Here is an 11,597-nt window from a genome sequence, read left to right on the forward strand (position 1 = left end):
TTACATAAAGATAAGATTGTTTGAAATATGTACTCGGCTAAAGAACATTATCTGCCCACAAACAGGTTATTGTGTAAGCATTGTGAAACTCGTGGATGTGGACTTAATGGCAAGACAGTCCTCATAGTCTATGCCCGAGTTCCCTTTGGGCAGAAGACACAAATGTTTTAAAGTGCATACCACCAGACTCAGGAAAAACCTCTTCACTGAGAATTTTTTACAGTGGAGCAGACAAAAAGTGTAAGAAGGAACTGCAGATGCTGGTTTCAACCGAAGATAGACACAAAAAGCTGGAGTAACTCAGCGGGACAAGCAGCATCCCTGGAGAGACAGAATGGGTGACCTTTCAGGTCAAGACCCTTCTTTTTGTGTCTGTCAAATAAATGCTTCTTCCCAACTGTTATCAGTCATCTGAATGGCCCTCTCATAAACTAGGGTGTAGACAATAGGTGCAGCAGTAGGCCATTTGAGTCAGCACCGCCATTCAATATGATCATGACTGATCATCCCCAATCAGTACCCCATTCCTGCCTTCTCCCCATATCCCCTGACTCCGCTATTTTTTAAGAGCCCTATCTAGCTCTCTCTTGACGTGTTGTCTTAATCTTCCAACCTACCTCATTGCGGACACTGGACTTTTTCCTCTGTAAATGTTATGCAATGTGCTGTAACACTATATTCTCTGATATGTTTGGCTTTGCATTACCTGCTGAATGTGTAGGGCTTGAGTGTATGATTTGATTTGACTGGATAGCATGCAAAGAAACCTTTTCAATATATCGGTACAAGGGCCAATAATAAACCAATTCCAGTTTTATTAGCATTGATGTTCTGCGACAGATCGGCATGAGAGAAACAAAATTGTAACAGACAAGATTTATTGAAAGTTAAGCCATTGCATAGAGTGAATAGTGTCGAAGGTTCAACCACCTTATATAAAGTCTATGATAGTGGTTCACTGCTTGAAGCCATTACAACCCAATACACGATTGATGCATATTATTTCACAAAGCCAGAGTTTGTTCCATCGTGGGCATTGCATTGCACTGCTCACATTTGCTGCTCTTCACTGTATTCTGAAACCTCACTTGATTCATCCACAACCTTGCCATCAACCAGTGTTGTCGTGATGACTTTGATTGTCTTCCTTGTTGTGACCTCAGCTGTCAAGTGAGATACGAGGATAAGGTTAAAGATGAATTTTTTAAATCTTGCAGTTTAGATCAAAAAAGTACCAGGATTTAATTATCTACTTGCGCAGCACGGTGGCGCAGCTGGTAGAGCTGCTGCCCCGATGCACCAGAGACCCGGGTTTGATGCTGACCTTGGGTGCTGTCTGTGTGGAGTTTGCATGTTCTCCCTGTCACCCCAGTTTTTCCACCCACATCCAAAGTCGGGCAGGTTTTAACGTTAATTAGCCTTTGTAAATTACCCCTAGTGCGTCGGGAGTGGATGAGAGAATGGGATAAGATAGAACTAGTGTGAACGGGTGATCAATAGTTGGCGTGGAATCGGTGTGTTGAAGGGCCTGTTTCCGTGCTGTTCCTCCGAGCTAAGATTGCTCCTTTGAAATTTGGTGCACCCATGGAGCCCGAGAGGTGGGTGTTTGTGGGGGGCAAAGTGTGGGTACAAAAGCTGACCGCACAGTGATGGTGAACGGCAGGCTAGGACTTTACTCCTTGGAACTGCTGGAGGCTGAGGGGCGATCTTATCGAGGTGTACAAAGGGAAAGACAGGACATGCGGAATGTAAAAGAGCTTCTGTGCAAATATACTTACGAGGAGGGGTTGGAGTCCGTGGGGGTGGTGCTGGCATTACACTGTAATGATAATAATGACAATGTTAAAACCAAATATTGACGCTTTGCATAGACACACACACAATGTTGGAGTAACTCAACAGGTCAGGCAGCATCTGTGGAGAAAATGGATAGGTGCCATTTCTGGTCGGGAACCTTCTTCACACTCCGCAGTTTTATCTGGGGGCCATTTTAACCAAGGTCTTTATAAATTAGAGACATATAGCACAGGAAGAGGGCCTTCAACCCAACTCTCCATGCTGACCACAATGCCCCATCTATGCTTGTCCCATGGGGCTGTGATTGTCACAGCCGAGTTGCACAGTTAAACAATGACACCTTGATTCAATGATCCTCATACATGTAGTATTTATTAGACTGCATTGGTCATAGAATCAGACTGATGCAGCTGGTAAAGAGGCCCTTCGGCCCGCTGAGTCTATGCCATCCATCAATGTCCCAGTGGTTGAACCAATCCCATTCTTCCCATATTCCCGTCAGCTCCTGTCACATTGCGTTGCATCCATGTGACTTTGCTTCCCATTTACCCCCATAATGTTACAATGCAAGACCCCTTCTATAACATTGGGGTCTTGTCCTGGACAACACAGTAGTTTAATTTAGTTGAGTTTAGAGATACAGATAGTTTAGTTTCAGAGACACAGTGTGGAAACAGGCCCTTCGGCCCATCGAGTCCATGCCGACACTCTCTTACATGCACTAGGGACAATTTACAATGATACCGAGCCAATTAACCTATAAGCATGTACATCTTTGGAGTGTTGTGTTTACTTTAATACTATTGCAATTGTTCCGATTGGGGGCTTAGATGACAATTAAACATTCTTGGCTCTCTTACCTCAAGTTGCCATTGAGTAGACGCCTGTACTCAGCAATTTCTGCTTCCAGAGTTTGCTTGATTTTTAAAAGATCATCGTAGTTTTCTTTACTCCTGTGCATTTCATCCCGTAATTCAATCAACTGCATTTCCTTTTGGGAGATGGTTAACTGCATCTTACGGAGCTCATCGGCATTTCTGCTCTCAGTCTCTCCCAATATGTTTTCCAGTCCGATGACCTGTACAAATTAACAGAAGAATCTCCAATTTGTTTTCCAAATTACAATTCCCCACACTAGACCATTGTGCGAGACGAGAACTATATTTCCAGATAAGAAAGTCCAATGCAATTTGTGACTGTGCGTGCCAGTACTTTAAAAAGTTAGAAGTTTAATAAAATGCATATAAACTGCCAGAGGAGGTCATTAAGACAGGGACTATCCCAACATTTAAGAAACAGTTAGACAGGTACATGGATAGGCCAGGTTTGGAGGGATATGGACCAAACGCAGGGTGGTGGGGCTAGTATAGCTGGGACATGTTGGTCGGTGTGGGCAAGTTGGGCTGAAGGGTCTGTTTCCACACCGTATCACTCTAAGACACCAAGACCAATTTGAGATTGTGAAATTTTCAGATTGTGAAATCGTATGGAATTTACTTGTACATTATGTATTGTTTGTGTTTGTTGTGTGTTGTCTGAATCTATGTGTTTGTGATGCTGCTGCAAGGAAGATTTTTGTTGTATCTGTATCTGTACTTGTGCACGTGACAATAAACTGAAACTGACATGAATATTTTAACTAATGTTTCCTTTCAGAGAAAATCAAAACTTGAATGCAAGCACCCATTTACTCCAACTCTACACTAAGCCCATTTTATTCTCAGATCGCCCCAGATTCCACCAGTCACGGACACAAAGAGGCAATTTGCAGCAGCTTTTTTTGGTACGTAGGGGGAAGAGACAATAGAGGATTCGGATGAAATCTTGTACGGTCTCAGGGAGAATGTTAAAACGGCGTCAGGGCTGGAGCCGTGACAAAAACGAAGAGCTGCTGGAGGAACTCAGCTGGTCAGCCAGCTTCTGCGGAGGGAAAGAGTTTCGGGTCGAGTCCCTTCTCTAGAATGGAAGAGTAGAGGGAAAATAGCAGGTGGGAAAAGGCGGGGAGAGGGTGGGCAAGGGAAAGACAGGTGGGAGAGGGAAGGGTGGAGATGGCGATAGGGGTTGGGCAGCAAAACATTATGGATTCTGGAATCTGACAGGAAAGGAAGATTGGAGCCGAGTGAGGAGGGTGGTGAGTGGATGGGAATGAAGTGAGAGGAGGATGTTGGTAAATAGACAAATGAAGTAGGTGAGGGGGGAGATGGGGTGGAGTTGGAGTCGAAAATCAGGGGGCATCAGTTTAGGGTTAGATGGGATAGATTTAAAACAGGCCTGAGGGGCAACTTTTCACATGGAGGGTGGTGCGCATATGGAACGAACTGCCAGAGGAAATGATAGGGGTGGGTGCAATAACAACATTTAAAAGACCTTTGGAGAGGTACACGGATTGGAACGATTGAGGGATGTGGGCCAGGCAGGTTGGGACAAGCTACATTAAGCAACTTGGCCAGCATGGACAAGATGGGCCGAAGGGCCTGTTTCCATGATGCATAGCTCGATGTGCCCACAGAAGGTAGTTGAGGCCAGTTCATTGGCTATATTTAAGAGGGAGTTAGATGTGGCCCTTGTGGCTAAAGGGATCAGGGGGTATGGAGAGAAGGCAGGTACAGGATACCGAGTTGGATGATCAGCCACGATCATATTGAATGTTCGAAGGGCCAGATGGCCTACTCCTGCACCTATTTTCTATGTTTCCATGTTTCTATTTCCCCCCCCTCAGAGAATTGTGATCCTCGGAATATTCGCTACTTCAGATTCCTCTCCCAACATTTCCTCTCCTCGCTTGCGCCATTTTACGGAGCCGGTGGACCCCGACCCTGATGTTAATGCTGTGGACCTTACCTGTGACTTCAGAGTTTCCAGCTCAACCTCCAGACCTTGCATCGTCTGCCGTTTCATGTTGCACTCAGCTTTGAAACTGTCAAGTTCCTTTGTGTTGAGCTGGACTTGATTATTTACAACTTGCAGCTGTGATGTGAACAGAGACACGTTAAAATTCTGGTGAAAGCTGACATATTATGACCAGAGACCGGTGTAACAACACTCCAAGCATGCAATTACATTTGGAAAAGTTACAATATGCCTGTATGTGTGTGCGGTTCTCATCGGTAACCCTATCTACGACAGGCAAATCCTTAGTCAAACATTGAGTCATTTGTGGGAATGAAACAGTTCACGACACTCTTACTTTCACCACGTCTATTTTATGTTTTGTTTTTATACAGTACATTTTATCCAGCCTCAGTGCAAAAGAGTCGTTACTCTACAGGTGCACCATTGGTTCCAGAGGCTTTCTGGAATATCTGATTTGCCGGAGGTCACAGTCTCCGAGAGATGTCCAACGGGCTGGAACAACCCACCAAGGCTGCCGACGGGCTGGCATACCGGCCCGCAGACTTGCCCACGGAAGTCGGCTACAGGAACGGATCTGCCGCGGGGGGGGGGGGGGGGGGGGGGGTAAATTCGACCCGCAGATTGGTGCAGAAGTCCTGATGAGGTTGAGATCGGCCACCTTACCCGGCTGAGGCGCTACATTTTCGGGGGGGGGACTACCGGGGGAGATTTCAAGTGCGCTCTTAAAACTTTGTCCAGACTAACGGAGATGCCGGACCATCAGTTGCCAGAAGATGGATGGTGGACCTTAGAAATATCCATTCAGACTTAGAATTAAATGTATATCACTGCACTATCCCAGAATAAGGAACAACGTCTTCCCTGCTTTCATCAGACATTGAACGGTCCTCCCATAATATAGGTTCATGTCCCGATCTTCCAACCTACCCCAATGCAGGTTTGCCCTTTTCTTTTCAACTGCACTTTCTCCATAACTAAAACTGCAATGCTCTAATTATATGCTCTATACTCTGTTATTTTTCTGTTTGCAGTACCTGTTGTACTTGTGTATGGGTTGATTATACTCATGTATGGTATAACTTGACTGGATAACAGGCAAAAAAAAAAGTATCTTGGAGCAAGTGACAATAATAAACAAATACCAATCTAGCATTTGAAATGGAGAATACCATAAGGTGAAGATGGAAGTCTCAGGTGCTATTTAGAGATACAGCATGGAAACAGGCCCTTCGGCCCACCTGGGCCATGCTGACTGTCAATTACCCGTTCACACTAGTTCTATGTTATCCCACTTTCTCACCCACTCCCGACACACTAGGGGTAATTTACAGAGGGCCAATTAACTTGCAATCCCACATATCATTGGGGTGTGGGAGGAAACCGGAGGAAACCTACGCGGGCACAGGGAGAACGTGCAAACTCCACACAGACAGCCTCCCGAGACCGGGATTGAACCCGGGCCTCTTGCCCTGTGAGGCAGCTGCTCTACCCACTGCGCCACTGTGACAACCACGATTTTCCTTCTATTCCCCTCATTCCCCTTCTATTCCATTCTAAACCTCTATAAGATCATTCTTTATTCCTTTAGCGCCTGAAGGAATAAGGATCTAAGACTTCCTAAAGTCCGAAGACATGCTCCACGAAAGACGTTGGCTTTCCTATAATCCAGTCCCGGGGATAATGGGCGAATCAGAGCTAGGACCCGAGGTCAGGATCGAACCTGGGACTCTAGCGCTACGAGGCATTGGGTGTTAATGGTTCAAATGGCAGCGAGACCTTTGAGATTCCTTACCTGAGACTCGTACCAGGACTGGGCTTCAGCTTTGTTTTTCTTCATCAGACCTTCATATTGTGCCCTGACCTTGGCCACGGCGTCAGTGATATCGGCATCCTCGCACGATGACACATTCACAGAAATCCTCTCGTTCTTAAGATGTGCTTTGAGGCCACTCAATTCCTGCCACACAACAACACGGTCTGATCAGTTGAACAACATGAGCAAAGCAACAACAAAAAACAAACAGATGCAGGGACTCAGCGGGTCGGGCGGCATTGGCGGAGGGAAATGGCGAGACCACGTTTCGGGTCAGGAACTTTCTTCAGACATGCGCTCCTCTTGTTGGGATTCCCCATTCTACTCAGAGCCCCTCTTTCCAGCCTTCCCTCTTAGTATCCCTCTTTACTCATTGTTGACCACATGATCTTGTCTGCAGGTGACAATGTACAAGATGGAGCGCTCTCAAACTAATGTCCATAACATAAGGTAGTAGAAATTCAGCAGAAACACAGCAGGCGTGGAGACTGAGGATTCATTCCATATCAGATATAGAGATACAGCATTGAAACAAGCCCTACAGTCCACAGTCTATGAGTGAACAACAATAGTGGATCAGAATCTACACATGAGGAACTGCAGGTGCAGGTTCACAAAAAAAGGCACAAAGTACTGGATTTACTCCACAGGTCAGGCAGCATCTCTGGAGCACATGGATAGGTGATGTTTCTGGTCGGGACCCTCGGGGATAGGCAACGGTTTGGCTCGGTACCCTCATGAATAGGGCCCCACCCCGAAATGTCGCCCATCCATGTTCTCCAGCGATGCTGCCCGACCCGCTGAGATACTCCAGCACTTTGTGTCTGTGTTTATCCGGTGTTCAGTGGCTGAGCTCACCTCTCCATGGTTCTTCTTCAGGAAGAGGATTTCTTCGGTCAACAGGTCAGTCTCGCTGCACAGCGAGGATGCGTTCACCGCGTATTCCTCCTGAACCTGTCTCAGACGGTCGATGTCATTCTCCACAGCTTGACGGACAAGTGCTTCAGAGTCCAGCCTGGAACAAGACAGATAGGATAATGTCCAGACAACTTTCCAGTGAGGAAAACAACACTGTCCAGAGTCAGAAAACAAAATCAAACCCAACCAATCTCTCCCCCACATTGCATATCTGGGGCCAGTGCATATATCAACGAAGGGTCTCGACCCGAAACCTCACTCACTCCTTCTCTCCAAAGATGCTGCCCGACCCGCTAAGTTACTCCAGCATTTTGTGTCTATTTTCGGTTTAAACCAGCATCTGCTGCTCCTTCCTACACATATATACATCAACACATAATGGATGGCTATCATTCCGCTAACTCAACTTAGTTTCAGGGTTGAAAAGAGTAGACCGCCATGTGTACTGGAACTCTGGGGCGTGGTAGTCTGGTGGTTAAACCATTCAGAATTCACGCAATTAAGTAAATCTGGATTATTGAAGATAATGCAAGCATCCTCAATACCATGAACTAGAGAGGAACAGTAGATTTAAGGTGAAAGGGGAAAGTTAAAATACATCTGAGAGGCAATATCTTTGCGAGGAGGGTGGCACATGTATGGAACGAGTTGCCAATAGAGGAGACTACAATGGAGACTTTAAAAAGACATTGAGGAAAGGTATAGAGGGATACGGGCCAAACACAAGCAGCTTGGGCCGGCTCAGTTATAAAGCCTGGTCTGCATGGCTGAGTTGGGCCGAAGGGGCCTGTTCCCATGCTCCCACCCTTACGAGTGGAGTTGCCTTCCAGCCGCTGTTCAGTTCAATGAGCGTGGAATGGGTGATAAGCGCCGACAATGTCTGCATGTACGAGTGAGTAACAGACAGAAGATGCTGCCCGACCTGCTAGACATTTTCTACTTTACTTCAACTCTAAAGGAAAAGATGATCAACAACTAATGGTACAAACTTCATCTTGAAGTCCTCTGCGCTCAGCCTGGCGTTGTCTATCTGCAGCATGATGGCAGCATTGCCCATGGTGAGGTCCTCAATCTAAAAACCAACGGCAGGAACATTCGGTTAAACGAGACATCGAAACAACAGCCCGCTTGTGAAGGGATGGTTAAGTTTTCATTAAAGCTGCTGTCAGATCAGCTGGTGTTGTATTGTTGCAGAACAATGGGGATCGACTGGAGGAGCTCTGTGGGTCAGGCAGCAACTGTGGGGGGGGGGAGGGGATGGGGGGGGGGGGGGGGGGGGGGTGTGGACAGGCAACGGTTCTAGTCAGGACCTTTCTTCAGACTGGATGCTGAAGTGGGGGTGGGGGGGGGGGGGGGGGGGGAGGAGGATGGTGGAAGGGGGTAAGGGTGGGGCAAATGCTCGGTGGATTCAACGTGGTCCCACCACCAGTTTCACCAACATTTCCACCACTTTCAACACGATGACAACCCAAATTCCACCGACCCTGGTTGTGTGGCAAATAAATTCTATCTATGATCCCATCACCAGTCACATCTTCCCACCCCTGACCCTCTCCAGGGGTGGGGGGGAAATGGGTGCGGGGGGGGGGGGAGGGGTGGGGGGGTGGGGAGAGGGGGAGTCGTGAGGGGGGAGGGTGAGGGGTGGGGAGGGGGAGGGTGAGGGTGAGAGAGAGAGGTGAGAGGTGGGGGAGGGGGTGGGAAGCGAGAGGGTGAGGGGTAGGGAATGGTGGGGGTGGGGATAGGAAGGGAGTGGGGGGGGGGTGAGGGGTGGGGAAGAAAGAAAGGTGGGGACGGGGAAGGTGAGGTGTGAGAGAGAGAGAGAGTGTGAATGTGAGGTGAGGCAACTCTTGGACCCGTCCCTCACCCCTCCCTGGGGTCATCCGGCGAGCAGGTGAGTGGGAACCCAATCCTCTCAGGCATATCACCATCGGTTCGACGAACCCCACTCCAGTGCTAAACCTGATTTCCTTTGCATTTAACAAGAGGGGGGGGGGAAGGGGGGGGATACAATAACCCAGGTCGGGAGTGGGAAAATATTGACGTTGTACAAAAACGGAGCATGAAAAGAGTAAACCGCTTGGCGAGCGACCCTCTACCGTCGCGCCACTAGAAGTCTCAACCCACTGATATCTCCCACCCGGACCACAAGTGTGGGCGAGGGTGGAATTAGACGCCGACCAACATCTAGTTCCAGCAAATACCAATTGAAATCTGGGGGCGCCCGATGAGCAACAAGGAGACGGGTCTATTGTGGGAAGGGGAGCTACGAGTGTGGCTGGGAGGTGCAATGGTCAGGTTTACGCGGACCCCGAGCGAGATGGTAGCCGGGGTTTAGGGGGAATGGATAGGATGGGATGCGAGTGGGATGCTGGGCTGGGAGAGCCGTGGGGCGGTGCAAGGGATTGGGAGGTATCCGGGGGGTAGGAAGCGTGAGAGTTTGGGACCAGGGTTGGAGATTAAGATGGGTGGGATGTTGGGCTGGGGGGGGAGTGGGGAGGGTCTGTAATGGATTTGAGGAGCGTGGGAGATCGGAGCAAGGGTTGGGGATAAATGAGATGGGGGAGGAGAGTGGGGAGATATGGGGGGGGGGGGGGGTGCGGGGCTGGGGTGCCTGTGACGTTTTAGGGGACATTTGAGAAGACTTTGGGGTTGGTTCATGATTCAATTTAATGGTCATGTACCAATTAAGGTTCAGTGAAATTTGGTTGGGGATAAGGACGTGAATAGGGTGTTGGATGGGGATGGGGGGGGGCATTGGCAGGAGGAATTTAATGAGATTAGAAGATGCGAGGGTTGGCGAGTGGGTTGGGATGGGATACGAGGCGGGGGGAGGTAGTGTGGAGCTTCGGGAGATTGGACAGTGGGAGAGTGGGATTTTTGGGAGGGTTGGGGAAGTGCGACATCTAGAGGGGATTAAGAGGTGTGATAATTTGTGGGGGGGGGGGTGGAGTGAAATTAGATGTGGTAGTTGGAGTTGTGAGGTTTGGGTGAGATTTGGAGGAAATTGTGGGACGTGAGGTTCTGGGGAGTTTAAGAGAAGTTTGGGAGGCGAGAAGCTTTGGCAACGCTTTGCGCAGAGTGTGAGATGCGAGGTTCTGGGGGAGACTCGGGGCGGATTGGGAGGGGTGAGGTTTGGATAGATGGGGGAGGGGTTCGAGCGAGAAATGGAAGAGATTGAGGGGTGTAAGATTCTTGGGGAGGTTTCGGGCGGGTTGGGGGTATATCTAGTGGTGGGTTGGGAGGGGTCCGAGTGGGATATGGAGGAGGTGGGATGTGAGGTTGTGGGGAGATATTTGAGGGGGGAGGGGTGGAGTGGGGAAAAGGGTGGAGTTGGGTACCTGTTTGTTGAGGATGTGAGCCTGCGTCAACATGGGTTTGATGTTCCTCTCGACGGGTTTCCTCTCCTCCATCAGCGCGCTGATCTGTAGCTCCAGCTCCCGGTTGCTGCTCTCCAGCGAGTTCACTTTCTCCAGGTAACGGGCCAGCCGCTCGTTCAGCCCTTGCATGGCCATCTTCTCCTGGCCGATCCTGCTGCCCGCCTCCCCGGACATGAGGAGGCCGGCGGCCGAGCTGAGGCCGACACCGGAGCCCAGCGCCAGCGAACGGCGAGCGGTGGACAGGCGGTTCCAGGAGCCGCTCTGGACCGAGAGGCTGGAGAATGCGTTCGGGCCACGGTGGGTGCTGCGGCGGGTCGAGAGGGTGCTGTTGATGCTCGGCATGGTCAACTCGGGCTGTAGGCTACGGCGGGGGTGAAGCAGAACAGGTGGACTGTGCTGTGGGCTAGGTGCGGCACGCTATATATATAGCGGAGGACGCATAGACCCACCCACGACTGGCTACTCACACGCCCCATTCCTCGGGCCGTAGACACTGCCCTGCCCTGCCCACCGGGGCTACAACCCCACCCTGTCACATTCCACCGTATTCAATTAATCTGCAATTATTCACGCTGGCATCAACATTAAACTAATCCCAATTACAAGGAACTGCGCTCGCTGCTCTACGAAACAAAAAACGCACACAGTGCTGGAGTCACTCAGCGGGTCAAAGGCAGCATCTCTGGAGAACGTGGGCAGGTGAATTTCGCGTCTGGTCCCTTCAATCCATCTGAAGAAGGGTCTCGACCCGAAATTTACCTATCCGTGTTCTCCAGAGATGCTGCAGAAACAAGTAGCTGCAGGTGCTGGTTTATACCAAAGATAGACACAAAGTGCTG

General features: G+C 49.3%; 1 protein-coding gene across 1 annotated transcript; it reads right to left on the bottom strand.

Moving 5' to 3' along the window:
- Positions 1 to 795: 795 nt before the first annotated feature.
- On the bottom strand, positions 796 to 11,181 carry si:ch211-243g18.2 (uncharacterized protein LOC559906 homolog). The gene is made up of 8 exons (XM_055659890.1): positions 10,720 to 11,181; positions 8,371 to 8,453; positions 7,322 to 7,478; positions 6,443 to 6,607; positions 4,639 to 4,764; positions 2,658 to 2,875; positions 1,779 to 1,819; positions 796 to 1,163 (listed from the first exon to the last, which is right to left on the bottom strand). The coding sequence occupies exons 1-8, from the start codon at positions 11,098 to 11,100 to the stop codon at positions 1,051 to 1,053; spliced, it is 1,284 nt and encodes a 427-aa protein (XP_055515865.1). The 5' UTR covers positions 11,101 to 11,181; the 3' UTR covers positions 796 to 1,050.
- Positions 11,182 to 11,597: the final 416 nt, after the last annotated feature.

The sequence above is a fragment of the Leucoraja erinacea genome, chromosome 31 (assembly GCF_028641065.1).
Source record: "Leucoraja erinacea ecotype New England chromosome 31, Leri_hhj_1, whole genome shotgun sequence".
NCBI lineage: Eukaryota > Metazoa > Chordata > Chondrichthyes > Rajiformes > Rajidae > Leucoraja > Leucoraja erinaceus.